We start from the raw sequence: 22,414 nt of genomic DNA, 5'->3' as shown, positions 1-22,414 counted from the left end.
TTCCGACTTCACTGGCGAAGTGGCTTCTTGGGTGAGAGAGCCAACCCCAACCTGTTCCAGCTGGTACGGCTGCAAAGACCGGGTGCCAGGCACAGACTCTGACAGGGACCTGGCTTCCAGATGCTATCATCTAGTTCACCCTAAATCTGAACCGTTAAGCTTTTTACCCAGCCCGGTAACCCAACATCTGACTCCCATTTCCTCCTCTTGCTTACCAACCCTGACTCCAATGAAGTCAGCTTTAGGGGCTCCGCTAGGAGGATCCAATTCCCTTTGGCAGTTCCTGGCTACGGGAGATACCAGGAAGTGGTATGGAGTCTCAGAGTCACCGAGCCTGGGACTCGTCACGATGCATTGTCACACGCTGCTGGTCATTAGGCAAATGTATGGCTCTTTATTCTCCTGGGAGATGTCATTTCTTGTCACTCTTAAAGCCAGCAGGTGGCTTTGGAGAAAGAGAAGAGTGTCCACCTTCTAGCCAGGAGACATAGTAGCAGCATCGCTCTTGGTGTGTTACCTAGTTTAACCAACGCCCCCCGTCGGACTGATTTTATCCTCTGTTGGGGGTAAGGTGGTTTTAAGGTACATCCTCAAATTCTTCGCTACCACCCCATTCCTAGGTGGGGTGTAATTCCCGGCCCCTTGAATGCAGGCCGGACTTCGGAGCCTGCTTCTAAGGAACAGAATCAGGAAGAGGTGCTGGCGTGTGCTTTCAGAGACGTCACGAAAGGCACTGCAGACTCCCTCCCTGGGAGACTTACCCTTTCCCTGGGACCCCCTGCTCAGGGGAAGCCAGCCCCTGTGGTGCGAGGACACTCATGCTGCCCTACTGAGACACCCCTGCGGAGGGAACCCAGGCTTCCTACCAAGAGCCACAAAGAGAGCGTAGCAGTGGCCTCTCCAACCCCAGATGACTGCAGACCCTACCAACATCTTGCCTGCAACTTCCTGAGACCCTATGCCGGAACCGTCCTGCTCAGCCGCTTCCCAATTCCTAACTCCAGAAGCTGACAGGTAATGTTTGCTCTCTCGAGACTCACGGTGTGGGAATAATCTGTTACACGGCAACAGAGAATGAAGACAGGTGGAAGGACAAACACAAAGGCCGCTGCTCTACAATGTGCTCTTGAGAATGTGAGCGAGTGGGGATCTCGGCAAACCGTACCAGAAGGAAGCCAGACCAAGACAATGGGCGTCTCCTGCTGGAATCTGGAGGAACAAGGTCATTTCTCATTAAGATGGACTGGCCCCAAAGCACAGAAACATGGTTTCCCCATAAGGGCAACAAATGATCACCAAGATTTTAAGAACCATCTCATTCAAATGGTACCCTCAGGGGACTCCCTCCCCAAGGGACAGATTATTCATTCTTCTGGAACTGGCTTGCCCTGAAAATCATTCTATGAGGCCGTCTGTTACAAGTTACTCTGTTGCCTTGTGAAATGATCTTTAAAATGCAGACTCACGGAGGTTAAGGTATCTCTCCTAGTAGTGGCCTCCAGGAGAGAATTGCACCAAGCAGTAAGGAACTCCTTGCAGAGAGGGACTAAAGGACTGGGCCGCTGCTCTATTATACAGCTGCTAGAAAAATGGCCTTCGATTAGGGAGCTATGTGCAGAGATTCCCCAGAATGGCCAAAAAGGGGAAAATGGCACCTTGATATTACCCAAGCTGGCATGTTTTCAAGGCACTCCCCGCTGCTCAGCAAGGAGGCCGGGTTTTCATGTGCAGCAATAAAGATCAAGAAGGGGGCGCTCTTCTGCTCGTGGTCCAACCAGCCTAGCGGGAGCTGGAGCCAGGTTCCACGGATGCCAAAGTCAGCTATGAAGAACGAGAAGCCTCATTCCCAAGGAATCATGCTCCTAGGGGACAAAGGGGTCCTGAGCAAACTTCCCATGCAAATTGCAGTGCAACTGAAGTTTTTCCAAGAGTAGGTAAAGTGAAATTTGGAGTTTAATTAAAATCAGAACAGGGATACATTAAACAAACAAACAAACAAACAAAAAATACTTTTCTGATCATCAATTTTTGAGACTGAAAAGCATCCCCCCCAATTTTGGAGATCCAGCTTATTCCTGAGAGACATCAACCATCACAAAAGGTTCACTCTTTGAACTATTCACATTTTGTAGTAAAAAACCAGAACAAAGTTCCTCAGACATCCTTCCTCTCTTCTGTCTAAAATGTGTTTGTTAACAGGGTCTTTTCATAGCTCGAAAGAAAAACAAACAGCTTTCTTTCTTAGGCAATTGGCCTGTTATTCTCACTCTGGGATGTGATCTCTTCAGAGGGCTCAGGATACCACACGTAACCAGATGTTCCCAGGACACCAGTGGCTACTTTCCTGGTGGTTCTTTGAGGGGACGGAGGCGTTAAGTCTTTCTACGAGGGGGTCACTCTCCCGGGATCACCATGCCAGTCAATAGTGAGGAGAGCGGGACAGGGAGGACAGGGAATGAAAAAGCAAAGGGTGAGGGGAAAGAACGAGGCTTTCATAAACAACCCACGGCAAGGAGAATGGTCCAGTTTTACAAACCACCCACTACAAACCGCAAACATGCACACCCAAAACTAGAGGGAGAAGCAAAGAGCTCGTCGGGAACTGCGGTAGACAGAGGAGGGTGACACGGAACAGCAGACTCGCCTGTGGACATCTCTCACCTTCCTAACGCTGGAAGATGTGTAATTAAAAAGTTGCTGTTCAAAACTGTATTGAAAACATATCTAAAAATAGGTCTGTAGTCATCTTAAAAATAAAAGACCCCTCCTCAGATAAGAGGAGTGAGATCTTATCAGATACCAACACTTGAGGTATCTTTGATGTATATCTGAAAAATGGCCTGGCAGAGAACAAGGTGGGAGGGAGGGCAGGAAGCGGGGAAAGAGAGGGACAGTTCCGAGTACGATGGGGAAGGGAAGAGAACCGGGGAGGGGGTGGGGGTGGGGACACACTTTTAAGCCCATGCTCATCTATCCCAGCAGCCTAAGCAGGTCCACAGAGAAAAACAGTTTCGTTCTTTTCTAAGAGCATTCTGAAAGTCACCTTTTAAACTCAAAACATAAGAAACTGCAATCAGAGACAGCAAACATCACAACGCCCAGTGGACTGAAAAGCAAGGACTGCTGAGACCAAGCACCCCCGGGGTTCGCCACGCTCCCAAGGTCATTCTTCGGTGTCGCCCAGCGGAACACGATGACCAGGCCTTCCCCAGAGCGCCTGTGTCACTTGGACAGGCCTGTTCCAGGAGCGACAGAACCACTCAGGTGGCTCAGAGACGAGAGGACCGTGGGCAAGGGGAATGCCAGCAGGGAGGCAGGACAGGAGGAGAGCCCCGCTGCTCACCGAGGACGCCCTTCTCAGGTAGAGCTCAAACCTTTCTGCACCAATGTGCTAAGCGAAGGCCTGGGAAGCTGAACTCGGCTCTCAAAGACACAAGACACTCCTGCCAGAGGAAGGTGGGGAAGCGGGCCTCCAAACGGCACCACACAGGGATGCTACCAGAACGCACAGGCTGTGCTCTGCCCCTAAGGACAAACACCTCAAGGTAAAAGGGAGAGCGCGCCCTTCTCGCTCATCATTTCCCTCTGGTGGCTGTGAAGACCGAAAACCCAGATTCTTGCAGCTCTGAACCACAGATGGGAGACACGGAGGGCAGACAGAGGGTTAGAACATGCATAATGCTGAGCCCAGCAAACCTATCACTTCCCCCGGCTTCCCAGGCAGGCAATTGTTGGTAGGCTGATACTTGATTTGGGATTAAAAGAAAGAGGGGGCTGGGGGAGGGAGGAGAGGTTTTCTCAACAGTAAAATGACCACGGAAGCCAGAGTTGAACTGCTTTCCTCTGTGGGCTGCTTAGGTCTAGGGAAATATGCCAAGGACCTTGGAGCGAACTTGACCACCTGGGAAGGGGGACAGGAAACGGAGAGGAAATAGTCAGATGAAGCTCATCTTTGCATCATTTGGCACCCAGAGGAAGGAAGAAGGGGACGCGGGGGCTGTGACGCTTGCCGACACCGCCCCTCCTGTCTGCTGGTTGTTGGTCCTCTGGGCCCCATCCGGTGACACAGCCTCGGTGCTGCCGCTTTTCTTCCGATCCTGCAGGGCACTCAGATGTCCATCTCAAACTGAGCGTCATCCCCTAGTTAGAATCAAGACAAAGTTTAGCACAAAAAGGAAAAGCCAGGCAGCTCTTTTCTCTGCACGTGGGTCAAAAAATAATCCAAACGCTCCCATTCTCTGCTGCCTTAAAACAATGATTTGTTTGCTTTGGCTGGGCGTTTTAATCTGGGAGGGGAAAAAGTGGCAGTCGGGGCCCCTGGGTGGCGGTTAAGCATCCGACTCCTGGTTTCCCCTTAGGTCAGGATCTCACGGTTCGTGGGATCGAGCCCTGAGTCAGGCTGATCGCTGACGGCACGGAGCTCGCTTGGATTCTCTCTCTCCCTCTTTCTCTGCCCCTCCACCACGCGCCTGCTCTCTTTTGTGGTCTCTCTCAAAATACTTAAAACTGAAAAAACAACAAAAAAAAGACTGGCAGTCGGACCACCCACATGGAGGAGCATCTGGGGGAAAAAAATGCAAGTGAAAATCTGCCTAGCGACCCCTCCGTCTGCAGGTGGCAGTCCTGGAAAATGGGGGAAACAAACCATATTGTTTCCCCTGGCACCACAAAAAGGACATTCTTCTTGTGAGCAACGGGTCTATTTCTGGGAGGCAATGGAAAAGGAACCTATTCAATTCTGTTTTCTGTGTGTGACTCCCAGTCCAATACAGCCCAGGCTAGGCAGTACCTGAGACCTGGTTTCATGACGCATCTTAAGGATTTACTATTCCCTGGTTTTGGATTTCCCGCCGCCCTCGGGTTAGATTTGCTTATGATTTAGAACACAGGATTTCCAGAACATTTCCATGAACCTTGCTGATGGGAGGGGAGAACCTGAGAGACACATGAATGAATGTCAATTGTAACTGAGGCCTCGACAACTGTTCAACCCACAGCCGAATGACATTTGAGTTCCCAAGCGTACCCTCTTGGTCCCCCAAAACCAGCCCTCTCTTACCAACTGCCTGCTTCCTGTCATGATTGTTCAAGTTGTTCAAATTGTTTACTTCTACTTTGGAGTCTTCGATTAAGGTGCCAGGGCTGGTGACCCCTGGGATATTGGGCAGATGGCAGGGCGGGGTCTGAGCCATGGGAGAATTGCGACGATCCAACAGAAACTTTCGATCATAAATGATTCGCGTTCCTGGAAAACAAGGTTGAAGAGTCTGAAACGAATTAAGGGGTTCTCAACAGATAATATTCCCCAGGAATTTATTTTAAATTCCATCCAAACCTAGGCCTTGAGGGTTCACAGTTCAAGCAAACAGGCTAAGTTCTCCCCTCCCTGCCTGGGCCCAGGCTCCTTTGCCACTCATCTTTTAAGGCTCAGCCCCAACATCGCTACCTTTACAAAAAAAAACCTTGAAAAAAAAAATTCTGCCCCCAACCTTACTCAATACATATCACCTATCATAAATGTCCAGTTTATCGATTTCCCTCTGTAAAGACTGGGACTTCCTTATGCCAGGGCTAGGTCTTATTTCTCTCTCTGACCAAGGTCCTGCCATGTAGTTTTTTTTAAGCTTACTTTTATTTATTTTGAGAAAGATACAGAGAGACAGCTGGGGAGGGGCAGAGCGAGAAGGAGACAGAATCCCAAGCAGGCTCCCTGCTGTCAGTGCAGAGGCCAACGCAGGGCTCGAACACAAGAACTGTGAGATCGTGACCTGAGCCGAAATCAAGAGTCAGACACTTAACCAACTGAGCCACACAGGCGCCCCCTAGAAAGTTTCAAATGAAGTAATAAATAAGTATGTGAAAAAAAAAATCACCAACAGATAGATAGCTGCCTGTAAGTTAAAGGCTTTCTAAAGGCACTGAGGCCAACGTTCTTCCCAGACTGAGCTAGAAGGGGCAGCCCGTCTCTGAGTAGAAGCTAGAGTAGAAGAACTGAGTAGAAGCTAGAAGGGGCAGCCCGTCTCTACTTTACAAAACAATCTGCATACCAAGAAGTGCCACCAGAGTGTTTCACAATAGTTCCGAGGAGTGCATTTGACCTGACGAACAGTTAAGAAAACCTGCTGCTGCTGTCTCTTCTGTCATGGTCTTCCCAAGGTACTAATGGCCAGAAATAAGATCTAAAGCTAAGCAACAGGGGCACCTGGGTGGCTCAGCTGGTTGAGTGTCCGACTTCAGTTCAGGTCATGATCTCACGGTTCGTGAGTCGGAGCCCCGCGTCAGGCTCTGTGCTGACAGCTCAGAGCCTGGAGCCTGCTGCCGATTCTATGTCTCCCTCTCTCTGCCCCTTCCCCGCTGGTGGTCTCTCTCACTCTCTCTCTCAAAAATAAATAAACATTAAGAAATAATAATAAAATAAAATAAAATAAAAGTAAACAACACCTTAGAGGAGCCTGATGTTGGCTTAAGGTAGTGGATGCCTGGGGCTCTGCTGCTGACTCTGAGTACAGCTGGCTCAGTGATAAAGAACTTGGCCACCATTTAACGATGTCTGCTGAAGGCGGGAGGGGAGAAGGGGGGGATGGCAGCCATGCGCACCCGCCACCCCTGCCTACGGAACAAAGGGAAGTGAAGGCATCTTGCTCACACCAGGCTTAAATCCAGAGAAGGAAACGGTTCAGGCATCGACGTTAAAAGCAATATTATATGAAAATGAGATTGTGTACCAAGTCATCCATTTAAAGAGGTAGAATGTAAACACCACCTGCTGCTCAATGCTTTTAAATTCTCAAGTGAAAATACTCCCGTCATAATAATGAGAGTCTGATTCAGGCAGATTTCCTCAAACAACACGTGACAGCTATGCCCCAGGAAACAGAAGAACAAATAAAACAGCTAACACATCTACCTGAAATGTGAGGAAGCAGGTAGAAAAAAGTGAGGCATTTATTGCGAGAGGAACGGAAACTCTGGACAGTGTTTCTAAAGAAGGAAGGAGATGAACATTTAATCTAAAGAAATGATACCAACATTACGCTAAAGGGCTGGAAAAGGAATTGCAAACTCAGTGGTTTTCCTGGGATTCAAATCTGTGGTAGTACCACGACAACACTTTCATGCAAATGCCAGGAAGTCATTTCTTTTCAGCTGGATGGAAAATAAGAGTCACACTAATGGCTTCGAGGTGAGAAAGTGGCCAGGAGACACTCTACCCTGCAATTTGCCCCCCTATCCTTCCTTTTGCAACCAGAATCAAGTGCTAATGAACATATTCTCCTCTCCATAATACTACAACACCTGTCACAGGAAAGAATGACTGGGTGTCTCAGGATGGAAATGTTCTCTGATGGGCACCCATCAGCACATGTAGGCATCTTAAAACAAAACCTTTAAGGCTTTCAAACCAACTCCAAAGGATATCAATTTTGTTTTTACTACCTAGTTCCGTTAAAACTACACTGCACAGATAATCATATCTACAGCTTGTAAGAGGTGAAAATAAAGTACCTAGCTCCCAGCCTCTACCTGATAAAGTACTCAGAAAAATGCCGTGCCGTATTTGGAACCTATTAGGACAGTCTTTTTTGCAAGTAACTGCGTCGGAATCTTCTGGCAAGCTTGTTAAAAAAGATTCTATCTGGGGCACCTGGGTGGCGCAGTCGGTTAAGCGGCCGACTTCAGCCAGGTCACCATCTCGCAGTCCGTGAGTTCGAGCCCCGCGTCAGGCTCTGGGCTGATGGCTCAGAGCCTGGAGCCTGTTTCCGATTCTGTGTTTCCCTCTCTCTCTGCCCCTCCCCCGTTCATGCTCTGTCTCTCTCTGTCCCCAAAATAAATAAACATTGAAAAAAAAAAATTAAAAAAAAAAAAAGATTCTATCTGAATCGGAATTCTTGGGGATTAGAATCTGGAAATCTGTATTTTTTAAAATTTTTTAAATGTTTGTTTATTTTTGAGAGAGAGACAGCGTGAGCGGGAGAGGGGCAGAGAGAGAAGGAGACCCAGAATTCCAAGCAGGCTCCTGGCTCTGAGCTGTCAGCACAGAGTCTGATGCCGCGCTCAAACGCACAAATTGCAGGATCATGACCAGAGCCAAAGTCAGACGCTTAACCGACTGAGCCACCCAGGTGCCCCTGGAAATCTGTATTTTTAAGTTCCCCAGGCCATTCTTCTGTTCACTAAAGTGAAGAACACGGCTTCAGGGGTACCTGGCTGGCTCAGTCAGTGGAGGATGAAACTCTTGGTCTTGGGGTTGTGAGTTCAAGCCCTATATTAGGTGTAGAGATTACTTTAAAATAAAATCCTGGGGCGCCTGGGTGGCGCAGTCGGTTAAGCGTCCGACTTCAGCCAGGTCACGATCTTGCGGTCCGTGAGTTCGAGCCCCGCGTCGGGCTCTGGGCTGATGGCTCAGAGCCTGGAGCCTGTTTCCGATTCTGTGTCTCCCTCTCTCTCTGCCCCTCCCCCGTTCATGCTCTGTCTCTCTCTGTCCCAAAAATAAATAAACGTTGAAAAAAAAAATTAAAAAAAAAAAATAATAATAAAATCCTAGGGACACCTGGGGGGCTCCGTCGGTTAGCATCTGACTTCAGTTCAGGTCAAGATCTCACAGTTTGTGGGTTCGAGCCCCCACGTTGGGCTCTGTGCTGCCAGCTCAGAGCCTGGAGCCTGCTTTGGATTCTGTGTCTCCCTCTCTCTCTGCTCCTCCCTCACTGGTGCTCTCACTCTCTCTCAAAAATAAAAATAAATAAATAATCCTTAAAAAAAAAAAAAAAAAAAAAAAGAACCCATCTTCAACCTTCTACCAAGAGCCTAGTAACAGTGATCCGAGAATAGATGAAATACTAAAGAAGTATGAGGAATTAGGAGGAGAATGATGAAAGGGCCTATCGAGGTCACCCCAACAGGTGAAGCCGAGACCCAGAGAGTGACTTAATGGAGCTCACAGCAAACCAGAAGCAAAATTGGAACTGAGCCCATGGTCTCCAGACTCCCAGGGCAGCCCTCTTGCCACTCGGCCCCAGTCTCTGGGCCGCCCGGAGTGGGGGCCACACCGTCCGAAGCGAAAGCAGTGGGAAGGTAACTGCCACTTCCCTATAAACAGGGCGACAGTAGATGGTACGGGTTTACACAGCAGACCCCACCCCGCTTGCCCTAAGCACGGCTTTTCCAGAGGGAAGAGTGGGATGCTGGGGGGTGGGGGGGTTACTGCCCCCTCAGAAGTGTGACAGAGATGGGCAGAGGTGGCTTCTGGGTTTTTTTTTTGGTCTTCTAGTTTGCCAAGGCCTGAGTACTGACGTTATTTGATAAATTAGTTAATCTGGTTTTGTGTACGTAACAGAAATAAACAGTTTTGAAGGTCCCATAGTCTAAGAAGTCTATTTCAGAATAGTAAACGGGGACTTGCAGACTACTGGTAATAAAGGAGGTGCTGGAGAGGATAACCTCTGAAGGACGGCAAGGCACAACCCAGGTCAACAGCTCTAATTACCCTAAGTGCTTTGTTTTGTTTTGTTTTGTTTTTAGTTTACTCACTTATTTTTGACAGCGAGCGAGCAGCGGAGAGGCAGAGACAGAGGGAAAGAGAGAATCCCAAGCAGGCTCCACACTGTCCGTGCAGAGCCTGACTCGGGGGCTCGAACTTACAAACCACGAGATCATGACCTGAGCCAAAAATCAAGACTCAAGAGGCTTAACTGACCGAGCCACCCAGGCGCCCCTGGTTCTTTCATTTTTAAGGCTCCACGAGATCAGCAAAGGCTGCAAACTTCAAAAAGGAAGTCTCCGAGTCCTAGAGGGGGCTAGAATCAACCTCCTATTTTTACTCACAGGATGACTGAGACACAAAGGCCCGCAGCCCAAGCGCGGCAGGACTCCCACCACAAACCCAAACCCAGCAGAGCGGTTTTGCATACGCCTCGCTCCAACCTTGGAAGAATACCCGGAAAAGTTGGATATCCCTGGTTCCTGGTTTAACGAAGACACGTCTTACATCCCATCTCAAATATAAATTCAGGACAAGGACAGCAAAAATTTACCTTCAACCCTCTTTGCTTTGAAAAAAATAAGAACTACAGTAACACCTTAAAAAGGCATCTGGAAATGATGAGGAGTCATTCTGGATGGCAGAACACTTAGTTCAACTTTCAACAAGTGAATAATGTGAATTATTTTAGATGGCAATTTTCTGTGTACACATTTAAAACTTTTTACCACCTTAAACAGAAATCAATCCAAGCCTTTCTTGATGAAGCGGGGTCGCGGGCGTGAAGATCACTTCATAAACTGCGCTGTGGCCCACGAAGTCTCTGGGCTCATGTGCCTTATCTGCCTTCCACTGCACAGCCACACCAGCGCCCCTTCCCTCATCTGTAGTCCCTCCCTCACTGTTAGGCCTCTGAACTGCCTTTTTCCCTCCAAATCTCAGTCAGCTCAGGCTGCACAACAAAATACCACAGACCGGGCGGCTTAAACAGAAAGTCATTTTCGCACTTCTTGAGAAGTCCAAGATCAACATGCCAGCCAAGGTCTGCTTCTGCTGAGAGCTCTCCCCTGGGTGTGTGGACAACCACATTTTCATTGTGCCCTCAGATGGGGCAGGGTGGGGGAGCAAGCTCCCTGGGGCCTCTTCTTACACGGGCACTGATCCCATCATGAGGGCCTCGCGACCTTATCTAAACCTAATTACTTCCCTTGGCCCCATCTGCAAATATTATCACCTGGAGGTTAGGACTTCAACATATGAACTTGGAAAAGGGGGCACACCCTCTATACCCATCCTAACTCGATGCTTCTAACCTTGTAGGGCCTTCGAAATCAGCGATATGCTTATTAGGAGGCTATGTAAAATAAAAGCAAACAGGCTGAGGGGGGCCCGATGGCTTTCCAACGAAAGGGACGGAGCTTTAGTGGATGCACTTTACACATCTGCTGTGTCACCTCCACTTTTGTTCATAGCTAGGTTTCCAAAGAGTGAGATTTCACTGTGAGATGTTCTTCGACTAACATTCAGCGTGCAAGTTGGAACAAGATTATTCTTATTTCTGTAGTACGCCAAGCTTGGAAACTCTGGGGAGGAGATGGTAAAAAAAAAAAAAAAAAAAAAAAAAAAAAGGCACAGGATAAAAGCAAGCTTTATATTTCTAAATTATATACTGGCAATAACCCATGCTTTAAAGAACTGTAATTGGACCAACTAGGAAATAAGTAGTAGAGATTCTAAGATAAACTTTGAAGAACTTCTAAGACCTTGCAGAGATGATAAAATACATTTTTTTGCAGCTTTACTGAGCTATAATTCACATATAATGCATTACAAGTATATAAGTTTTTAGTGTATTCACAGAATTGTGCAACCATCACCACAATTTTAGAACACTGCAATCATCCCAGCAAGATAACCCGTAGACACATGTAGTAATCCTTCCCCATTGTCCTCTGACCTCTGCAGCCCTAGGCAACCACTGTTTTCTGTCTCTACAGATTTGCCTATTCCGGACATTTCGTATAAATGGAATTATACAGTATGTGATCTTTTGTGACTGATTCTTTTAGTTGCATATGTTTTCAAGGTCCGTCCTTGTTCAGCATTTATCAACACTTCACTTCTTTCTATTGCCAAACAATACTCCATTACAGGCATATATCACGTTTTGTCCAGGAATCAGTTGCTGGACAACTGGGTTGCTTCGACTTTGAATAATGCTGCCATTAAGCATACACCTACATGTCTTTGTGTGGACATGTTTTAATTTGTCTCGGGTATATACCTAAGAGTAGAATTGCTGGATCATGTGGTTAACTGTTTAACCTTTTAGGAACCATCAGACTGTTCCAAAGTGGCTCTACCATTTTTACATCCCCACCAGCAGTGAGTGAGGGTTCCAATGTGTACACATTGCAGGCAACGCTTGCTATCTTTTTTATTATAGCTATCTTTTGGGTATGAAGTGGTATCTCATTGTGGTTTAAGTTTTTATTGAAATTCCAATTAAGATGCAGTGTAAAATTAGCTTCAGGTGTACAATACAGTGAGTCAATACTTCCATACATCATCCTGGGCTCATCCCAAGTGTCCTCAATCTCCATCACCTATTTCACCCATCCCCCCACCCACCTTCTCTGTGGCAGCCATCAGTTCTCCATAGTTAAGAGTCTGTTTCTCGATTTGCCTCCCCACCCCACCCCCGCCTTTGCTCATTTGTTTTCTTTCTTAAATTTCATTGTGGTTTGATTTTATTTACATTTCCCTGATGGAAAATGGTGTTGAGCACCTTTTAACATGCCTATCAGCCATTCTGACGTACAACGTCTACTCAGATCCTTTGCCCATTTTTTAGTGGGTTGTCTGTTTACTATTAAGAGTTTTTGTATCCATGAATACAAGTCCCATATTGATCTATGATTTGCAAATATTTTCTCCTATTCCGTGCATTGCCTTTTCACTTCCTCGATATTCTTTGAAGCACAAAAGTTTTTAACTTTGATGCAAGTCTGATTAACACCCTTTTCTTCTGTTGTGTTTTTGGTGCCACGCCGAAGAAAACTGTTTGCTAATCAAGGTCATAATGATTTGTGCCTATGTTTTTTTCTAAACGTTTTATAGTTTTAGCTCTTAATACATTTAGGTCTTTCAGCTGTGGGATCAAGTTTTTGTGTGTGGATATCCAGTTGTACCCAGTAACATTTGTTGAAAAGACGATTTTTCCCCCATTTAATTGTTTTGGCATCCTTGTCAAAGACCAATTGGTCATTAATTGTGACAGTTCATTTCTGGACTCCCAATTCTATTCCACTGATCTATGTTTATCCCTATGGCAGTGTCACACTGTCTTGATCTGTAGTAATTTCAAAATGTGAGTCTTCCAACTTTTTCTTTTTTTGAAATTGGGCTATTTTAGTTCTCTTAAATATTAAATTTTGGGTCAGCTTGTCAACTTATACGAAGAAGCCAGCTGGGATTGTGATGGGATTGTGCTGAACGTGTAGATCAATTTGGGAAGCACAGTCACCTTAACAATGTTGTCTTCTGATCCATGAAGGTAAAATGGCCTTCCATCTATTTAGGGCTTCTTTAATTTCTTTCAAGAATGTTTTGTAGTTTCCACAGTGTAAGTTTTGTGGTCTTTTCGTTAAATTAAAATCCTATACATTTTGTTTTTATGTTGTTAGAAATGGAATTGTTTTCATTTTTGTATTGTCCATCAAAAGGGTACAGAAATACACTGGTTTTTGTATACCAATCTTATATAGCCTGTAACCTTGTTAAACTCAATGAGTTCTAAGTGGATGTAGTTGTTTAGTGGATTCCTAAAATACATTTGATTTTGAATGCAAACAAAGCAAATTAATTCAGAAGAGACGACACCCTGAAGAACTGGAGTCTTAAGTGATGCCATTAATATTCTCAAATATGGCCAGGGAAAATAGAAGTACAGAAGCATAGAATTTTAAGTGCTTGAATTTTAGATCGCTGCTAGTTTAATTGTAGCAGATATAGAGCAAAAACGAGGAATCAGGCTGTCAGTGGGTAGCTAAGGATCTATGGTGTGATTTAAAAGCACCTGATCATTCAAAAAACCAAAACTATTCAAAGAAAAACATTAAGACTCAATTATGAATAAAATGGCAAGAAAAAAAAAAAACCCTTTGTTTCCTTTGTCACGTATTGTGTTTACCACGAGATTGTACTTTTTCCAAGAAACTAAAAAACCTAAAATACTCAAGGTCTCTCATACGTGTCCCATGCAGAGGCATACAGTTTTCTGAAGCAAGAAATTCCTGGTAATTCACATTTCACCCACACTACCTGCCACATTTATGTCAGGCCAATTTAATGTCAACCAGTCCGGCCACAAATGACTAGAAATGAGTTAATCCTGAATTCCTGAAGAAGGAAAACGAAAGACCACACAAGAAAGTCAGACCTTGAATATAACATTTTTTTAATGTTTATTTTTAAGAGAGAGAAAGACAGGGAGCACGAGAAAGGAGGAGCAGAGAGAGAATTCCAAGCAGGCTCCACACTGTAACACAGAGCCCGATGCAGGGCTCAAACTCATAACTGCAAGATCACGACCGGAGCCAAAATCCAGTTAGATGCCTAACCGATGGAGCCACCCAGATGCCCCTTGAATATACCATTTTAAAACGGGGCATGATTCTGATCAACTGATGGGAGTGTTAAAAAAAAAAAAAAAGTATTTCACCTTGACCATGGACGTTTTTCCTTCTGGTGAGTTTTCTCCATTTCCTTTTCTATGAAAACAATCACACCCCTTGGTTCTATATGGAAAACTTAAGAACCAAAATATCATATACGGTATACACAGCTTTCAATGATTATAATCAAACTATAATAAAAGCAAAGCAAAATAAACACAGGAGAGTATACAAATGTTACAGGCCCTGATATTGCAAAAATTATGGAAAAATTGACCTATCAGGGGAAGTAGAGGCAGGACGGATGGTATAATTTCATATAGTGGAGAGCTAAATTGACAGATTGAGACACAGAGGTTTGGACTCCACTGTTTTGCACTTTAAATAAAGGCAGCTGCCAGAGGAACCAGAACCCAATAATACAATTTACAAAAGTTGGTAGATGGAGAGGAGGGGAAATGAGAGGTAGAAAGTAATGAAAATGTTCGTCTTTCGTAACAGGGAGTCAGAGGTATTATCGAAGGTTAACCAAGAAACTGTGGCACACATATGTATGGCAACAGTGATAACCAACAGAAGCACTATACACAAAAACTGTTAAAAGTAGTTGTCTACTGGCATTTTACTTTGGATTTTAGGTGCTTCTGTTTTAATTTTCATTTTTCTATTTTATTTTTTAACTATGCATATAATACTTCGTTCTTCATGTTTGTACTTCAGAACAAACAGGAACTTTTCGATCTAGGTTAACGTTAGATATTTATAAATTTTCTTCATCCCTTGATGACCAGTTACTAGGATAAATCTGATACCTTGACCCATTACTTTCTAGAAGCTGACATTACTAGGAAAACATGAGTAAAACGGCAGAGTTCCTTTGGCGGAGAACAGAAAGGCGGGGGGGGGGGGGGGGGGGACTTCTACCCTTTGATCTAAAAACTAGTGATTTTCAAGTGGCAAGGAACAAGAAAGCCAAAGAAAGAGACCCAAAATTACACTTGCCAAGATGGTTAGGTACATAAACAAGGTCATTCAAGCCTAAGGGTCTCTTTCAAGACCAAGTGACTTAGTTTAAGTAATTAATCCAGGCATTATGCTATAAACATCCAAGAAATTGTATTAACTTCAAATTAAACCACCTAGAGAAGGCCCATTGTAATGCGGTTAACTGACAGAGTAGTAGTTACTGTACTTTCACAGAGTCCCCATCATAAAATTCTGTTCAACTAAGGCTGCTTGCCGTATTAGAATTAAGCATCCACTCACGCAAAATGACAACTCAGAACAAGAAACATCAAGTAACTTGCCCAAATTGCATAGCTTGAACAAGCTGGTGACAAAATCTTCCAAAGGCTGAGATGGACCTACACCTCCATACAACAGTGTCTCAAGGAGGAAGGGACAAGGACTCAAACAGGGTGTCCCTCGGGGGATTTTTTTCTACATCCAAGAGAATATCTTTCTCAGCAAACCCTTAGCAGATCTGCCCCTACATCTCATTTGGCCAGAACTGGGTCAGATGCATACCAGACGAGACACTGGGGGAAGCCATGACTGGTAGCCATGGTGCATATCCTGGGGCTTGGCACACTGCCACTCTATAAAAAAAAATGTCTGTTTAAACCTCTGTTCTTCAGGGAGGCTCTGGATGAAAAGACGGACTCCTAAAACGCTCTATGCCAGATAACCCAGAGGAAACTAAAAGCTGCTCAAGCCAGCATCCTCCAGGTATGCTGATGATGGCCAAACCACATTCGGTGTGTGCAAACAAGTCCCTAAAGGGATAATAAAATCAAGAGAGGGACAATTTTTTTACATCAACAGAAGGCACAACTGGAGCCTCAGGATCTTATAACTTAGTATGACCGAAGTATTATGGCTAATGGGACACATCTAAGATGTGTGAAAAGCCAATCCCACTGTCCTTTAACTCCAAGTCTCAATAAGTGGGAGCAAAGATTTTCAAGATATTGTCAAAGGATGGCTCCCGGCCCAATCACTTAGGACACGGTCATCACAGAACACACGCCCAAGGCTGAAAGTTGATAATGACCATGCTCCTATCCCGAAGGCCTCGTGTTAGAAGAGGCCTTAGAGATCATCTGGCAAAAGCCTGTCATTTTCGACATGAAGAAACTAATATCCAGAGAAGTTAAAAGTATTTGTGAAAGGACACACAGTGACACAGGGCTCAGGAGACCAACACAAATAAGCTAGCGTGCTAAGCAACTCTGGTGTTCTTGAGTCTCAGCCGCAACATGAGTTGGAAAGATGATCTTTTTAGCTGGTAACAGGTCCAAAACGGTATACGAACCACAAGCTAATCTTAAATAAGTGCCAAATGATTTTAAGTCTGTCTAGCCTTGACCATCAGAAAATCTGGGTCAAAATAAAGTACGTCAAATATGCAAAAATCCTCAATCACATATTAGCACAACAAATTTAGCTACATACAGAAAGGGCTATATACCATGACCAAGTGGGATTTATCCCAGGAATACGAGGCTGGTTTAACATCCAAAAATGGACATAATACATCATGTCAACAGAATAAAAAACAAAATCACACAATCAACTCAAAAAGTGAAAAAAAATATGCATTTGACAAAATTCAACCCCCTTTCATGACAGGAATAGTCAACAGACTAGGCATAAAAGGGAACTTCCTCAATCTGATGAAGGGTATCTATGAAACTCCCCAGCTAACCTCTTATCTAATGGTGAAAGACTAGATGTTTTCTCTCTAACACTGAGAACAAGTCAAGGGTGTCCGCACTACCTTGCCACTTCTGTTCAACATTGTACTGAAAGTTCTAGCCAGAGCAATTAGGCAAGAAAAAAATAAAAGGCACCCAGATAGACAAGGAAGAGGTGAAACTATCAGTATTTACAGATGACATGAGCTTGTCTATAGAGAATCCCATGTAATCTATAAGAACTGAATTGTATTTTCCAGTCAATCTGTCCTTGCTCGCTAAGGTTTTTACTTTCTTAAACTACTCGATGAAATGAAGAAATTCTGTTTGTCGGGGCATTCATCCTAAAGATACGAAAGATTATTTACTTAGATGTAAACACTCAGATATCTGAGCTTTTGGCTTCAAGCTACAGCCTGAGAACAGGTGAAGGGGCCCTTCAAATACTAGTCACCCTTGGGATGGACAGCTGTCGGGTATTAAAACTCAGGTTCTAAGGGACCTTCATAAAACAAAGTTCCATGATGAACAAATTTGAAAATGGAAGTCTAGGCCTTACCTATTCAGTAAGCTGAATGGCCGCAATTCTCAACTGCCTTTTATTATAAATTACTGAAGTAGCGAAAATCTTTTAAACATTAGTGTTTTCATCCAAATACTTGGAAGCCAAGAAAAAGGTCTGCCACTCACCAACAAACTATTCTCCTGCTCAGGCTGTCTTCCTCTCCAACCAGATGGACTAGCCCACTGCACATTAACTGTACCACGTCTGATCCGCAAATCTACACACACACACAGACACGTGATCAAGCCGACGCTGTGGCCAAACCATGCAAGACCCCTCTTACAAAATTGTCTTTAGGACTCCAGTCCTACAAGTCTTTTGTAGTAACCCCGCTAGTGCCGGTTTACAGATTCGTCACTTTGCCCTCTTCCTACTGCCCACAACAGGCCTCAGCAGAACTGAAGGAGCTGTGCACAGCGCCTTGGTGCATGCTACCCTCCTCCCTGGTCAGACCGCTTCTGGCTTAGGACAGACATTGCTATAGGCCTTCAGGATGCAGACTGCTGCCTCCCCCACAGGCTCAGAATTCAGTCCTGCGGGAGCCGAAATGCACAACATAAAAACTGAAGTACATCTTCCTTAGTATATGGTTTGGCAGCTGATGAATACGAGACTACAGCTGAATCGCCCGCAGAATGACAAATATGTTAATAATTAGCATTATTCTGAGATGAGTAAATGCCATCTTCTTCAAACACAAGGCAGAGAGACTGAACGCCTTTCATTCATTATGTTTTTCATGTACTTCTCACGTGTAATAATGAAGTTCTTTGGTTAATAATGAAGCTAGAGTGCCAAATAAGTACAGTTGTTGGTTTAGAAGGTTTTGGCCTAGAATAAACCCAAGCCAAGGTCACAGACAGTCAGATACTGGCCTTCCTTCCCCAAATCTACACACAACTCCATTCGTCTCCCAAGAAACAAACCAGATGAAAACTTAGGACTCCCACCCAATACTCTTATTTTATTATAGCTCACTCCAAGTGGATTATTTCCCCTTCTTCCTACCTTCTCCTGTATTTCCAGACCTTCCAATGGCCTTCAGGTAATTCTGCCTCAATGAACCAATCACAGCAACTCTCCCGCTGGCAGAGAGGAAGCCCAGCAGTGCAAACAAGATTTTAGACCATCAGTTAGTTCCCCTCTGGTGCTCTTGTTATGGCAACAGCACTTTTCCACAGCTGATGAGGATGTTATGCAGGAAAAGAAAAGGCAGAAAGAAAGGCTAAAAAGAGTTCTCTATGTTTCTGCTCATTCCCCAGAGCACAACACTCCCAGAGGGAGAAATTTCAGAACTTACGAAAGCATTAGCTCCCTTCCAGCTGACCAAAGTGTTATAAAAGTGAAGACAACTACGGTAACTTTCCCTTCCATTGAGGCTAGATGTAGTGTCTCAAAGGAAAAACCAAATATCATTCTCAGTCCTCCACAGGCAGATAAAACAAAATAAAATCCAAGGGCATTTTTTTTTTTTGGCCTTGAATTTACTTAAAAATTGTCCTCCTTAACAATGAGAAAAGGTACTCTTCCAGCAATTTGAGAAACCCAAAGGTCACAGAGCAAGTTGTGTTTCCACCCACCTCTCATTTCCCAAACCACAGGAGGGCAATTGTGAAACCTTTTCAAGGATAAGCTGTATCCTCTGATTCCCAATGAATAAAGGACTCTCAAAAAAGGAGAAATTGTAAGTTCACTGTGTTGTGAATGTCCCTGCCCAGTCTGATCTTTTAGGGCATTCAGCACATCAACTGTTATCCTGGAATGCTCCAACAGATGTATGACACTCCAGAAGGTCTCCAGAAGTTTGAGACAGGACATGCTAATCCCCTTCCTTCCCACTAAATAGAGATCGCCAATACGAACCTACTATCATTTTTCTCAATGTTTTCACATGTTAGCACTTGATTCTATAAGTCTTTTGTTCTAGAACGAAAAATCTTATCACTCCCCAACCCCCTTCAAGATTGTATGATCATTCAGAGCAAGGACTGCATTTCCTACTTTTGTCTGTGGTCCTCTTTTGTGCAAAGCACTGCACGAAGCCCACAAAACTCATTTACGATACCTAACCACATTAATTCAGGTGCCTGGAAGAGACCAAATAACCAACTATCTTATCCTGGTTCAATTACATGGCGGGAGAGAGAGGAATGTAACAAGAGAGATGAACAAACCTTCAGAGGATGGGAAAATTTCCAAAGGGGGGAAATTTAATTAGTAAGTACTGTACATCTAAACAGCACTGAGTTAATAAGTGATTAAATCCAATCCCAACAGTGCTATATCCTATAAACACATTATGTAAGTCTTTGTGTTAAAAATCCAAAGAAGGGGCGCCTGGATGGCTGAGTCAGTTAAGTGTCCGACTCTTGATTTCGTCTCAGGTCATGATCTCACGGCATCAGACTGAGCCCCGAGTCAGGCTCCTCGCTGGGCAGGAAGCCTGCTTACGATTCTCTCTCTCTCCCTCTGCCCCTATAGACGCGTTCTCTTCAAAAAACAAACAACAAACATCCAAAGATTACAACCTGCTCTACCAACAAATGCAAGTTCAATATGATAAATAAGCCAAGATGACAAGTATTTAAATGAGACAAAAAAAACTGTGGGTATCGAAACTATCTGGAGACAGGCTAAGCGATATTTGAGAAAGCAGTAGTGGCTGTGTAAGTTGGGAGGAAGGGTAAATGAATCAGTATTTCTGGCGGACTCTTTCCAAGCATTTTAGGAACTAATCCAGACTATGAGACAGGCTCCTATCTTTAAAGCAATTCTTAAGGACTATGCCCTTATTTTTAAAAACATGGTAGCCTGGTTGGTTGAAATACGCCCAAAGGGTACCCCCTCTGTAAGTCTTCCTTCAGGGGAAAAATGATTAATATATAGCTAAAAGTTTAGTTCCTCTCCCACATAACTAATAGCTGAGTGCAGTTGTTACCATGACATATGTTCTCAACTGCTGAAGGCACAGGCATTTACTGACAAATAGCACAAAGAATCCTGCAAGAAGCCACATATCTCTATCACCTTGGAAAACAATACCCATTTCTTAAAAGCTGTCAGTTCAAGTTCAGGACAACTCTATATGGAGCAGATACTGGTCTGCAAAAATCTTTCAGGATCAAAAAGCAAGACCTCAGCACGCCCAGGGGCTGGCCTTGAACACATCAGGTCAGGAGAGAGGGTTGTCCAATGAGGCAAGTGGCCTCGCCAAGTCAGCTGACTGGCCTGCAAAGTTAAAACTTCTTTACTCCACACATATTGAGGAACTCCTCCTGTTTGGGTCATTTTAAAGTCTTCCATGCCCCCCTCTCCCCCCACAGTGGCCTGGATGGATTCCTCAGTAGAGTGCTCTTCCCAGATTTTTATCCCTTGTTGTTGGCAAGAAGGCCTTCCTACTCTATGGGCCTTGCTATGGTGCAACCAATTCAAGGATCGCCCAGGCCTAACTGCACCGGGTTGGTTGTAGTACAGCTGGTGAGCCGGCCCATGGGAACGAAGCTAGCAATCTCCTAGGGCAGGGGCTGCAGCAAAGTTCAACCCTCTCGAGAGGCCACGCCATCACCAAAAGAAGGCAAGGTTCCGAAGTTAAACTGAAGCGCCATTCCCTTCAATAAGGTCCCACGAGATCGCTCTCTAGTCTCCTCCTCCCTCTGGAGAACAGCCCAGTCAGGGTACAGACAACCTTTGAGCTCCCTTTTCCCGTGACCAATTCAACATGCTTCACCTCTACCCCAGTGTTCTTCCTTGTAAACAGTTCCTGGTCATACTTCCAAAAGCAATGCTCAGGAAACTCTACCTGCACTGCCCTTGCCCAGGGTCAAGCAATCCCATCGATCCGAATGCCCTTCCTGACAATGCCCTCTTCGTCTACCCCCAAAAGCGTCACCGCCAAAACCCTATCGTTAGGGCTGCCAAGTGCTCCACTACCCCCTTGGCTATTACTTGAGTTATTTCTTTAGCATTCTGTCATTCTCCCCCCCTAGCCTGGGGACTCCCCTCCCACCCCCCTCCGTGGGGCCTCGTCCAGCAAGTAAACAATGCTGTCAAAGCAGGATAACGCTGGGCGAGGCGTCCAAACACTGCATTCCAGCCTCCTCCCGCTGTTCTAAAAGCAGCAAAACAAGTCATCTCAGGGTCCCAGGAGCGAATTACTCTGCCCAACTTCCTTTCTAAAAAAGCCCGGGAGAGAGCTCCAAAACCAAGCCCTGGTGTGCACAAATGCACAATATGCAAGAAGCAGAGGCAATGCAGGGTGAGAGCAAGGCCAACTATAGACGAGTTTGCCCAGGAGGAGGCAGAGAGGGGGGAGAAAACTGGGTCGAGCGCGTAAAGCTGCCACGAAGCGGGAACAAGGGCTTTTTTTCACCGCCCCCCCCCCGCCCCCAGCGACGGGAGAGCCACGTTCTCAGAGTCGGCGGCGCTGAATCGAGTTGCAGCCAAGAGATAATGCGAAGTTAAGGTTCCCAAAAGCAGTCTCCCGGGGGCTTCCGCGGAGCTGGGGCGGGGGGGAGGGGTTGGGGGACTCCGGTAGAGCTGCGGTGGCCGAGGTGGCCCAGCGTGGACACGCCCTGAGTTAAAGGCCCGCGGCGGGAGAGCGGCGGAAGAAACCGGCTGCAGGCTCGGGGCCGCGGTTGGGCGGCCGGCGCTCACCTCCCGGCGTGGTGGAGAAGAGCGTCCCCCCGGGCGTGGTGCAATAGTCATGAGGTAGCTGCGCGGCGTCGCTGATGGGCACGGTGCGGGTGGGGATGGCGCGGCTCTGGCTGGGCTGGTGGCCGCTGCCGGAGGACGAGGACATGGCTCTGGGCGCGGGCTCTCGGGCTTTGTCCGGCGGGCGGGCGGGCAGGCGGCTGCGGCGGCGGCGGCGGCGGCGGCTGGGGGCCGGGGCTGCTCGGGCTGCTCCGGCGAGCGGAAGGGCGGGCGGGGCTGGGCGCGCTCCGCTAGCTCCTCGCTCGCTTCCTCTCGCTCCCTCGTCCCGCTCCGCTCCCGCCGCCGCCCT

General features: G+C 45.8%; 1 protein-coding gene across 1 annotated transcript; it reads right to left on the bottom strand.

Moving 5' to 3' along the window:
* Positions 1-1,935: 1,935 nt before the first annotated feature.
* Positions 1,936-22,351, bottom strand: EIF4EBP2 (eukaryotic translation initiation factor 4E binding protein 2). Its single transcript, XM_047824856.1, has 3 exons — positions 22,069-22,351; positions 5,060-5,245; positions 1,936-4,140 (listed from the first exon to the last, which is right to left on the bottom strand). Exons 1-3 carry the CDS (start codon positions 22,211-22,213, stop codon positions 4,109-4,111), a joined length of 363 nt encoding a protein of 120 aa, XP_047680812.1. The 5' UTR covers positions 22,214-22,351; the 3' UTR covers positions 1,936-4,108.
* Between the last annotated feature and the right edge of the window lie 63 nt (positions 22,352-22,414).

This window comes from Prionailurus viverrinus, chromosome D2 (assembly GCF_022837055.1).
Source record: "Prionailurus viverrinus isolate Anna chromosome D2, UM_Priviv_1.0, whole genome shotgun sequence".
Lineage (NCBI taxonomy): Eukaryota > Metazoa > Chordata > Mammalia > Carnivora > Felidae > Prionailurus > Prionailurus viverrinus.
The sequence above is the reverse complement of the archived record's forward strand: the minus strand, read 5'-3'. Positions and strand labels throughout refer to the sequence as shown.

Bases quoted from the DNA above. Each gene is read 5' to 3' on its own strand.
- EIF4EBP2 (XM_047824856.1), bottom strand. From the start codon at position 22,213: ATGTCCTCGTCCTCCGGCAGCGGCCACCAGCCCAGCCAGAGCCGCGCC. The intron at 5,246-22,068 runs GTGAGCGCCGGC...CTTGTTTTCCAG, and splicing joins CTTCTCCACCACGCCGGGAG to GAACGCGAATCATTTATGAT. The intron at 4,141-5,059 runs GTAAGAGAGGGC...GATTCTAACTAG, and splicing joins TGACAGGAAGCAGGCAGTTG to GGGATGACGCTCAGTTTGAG.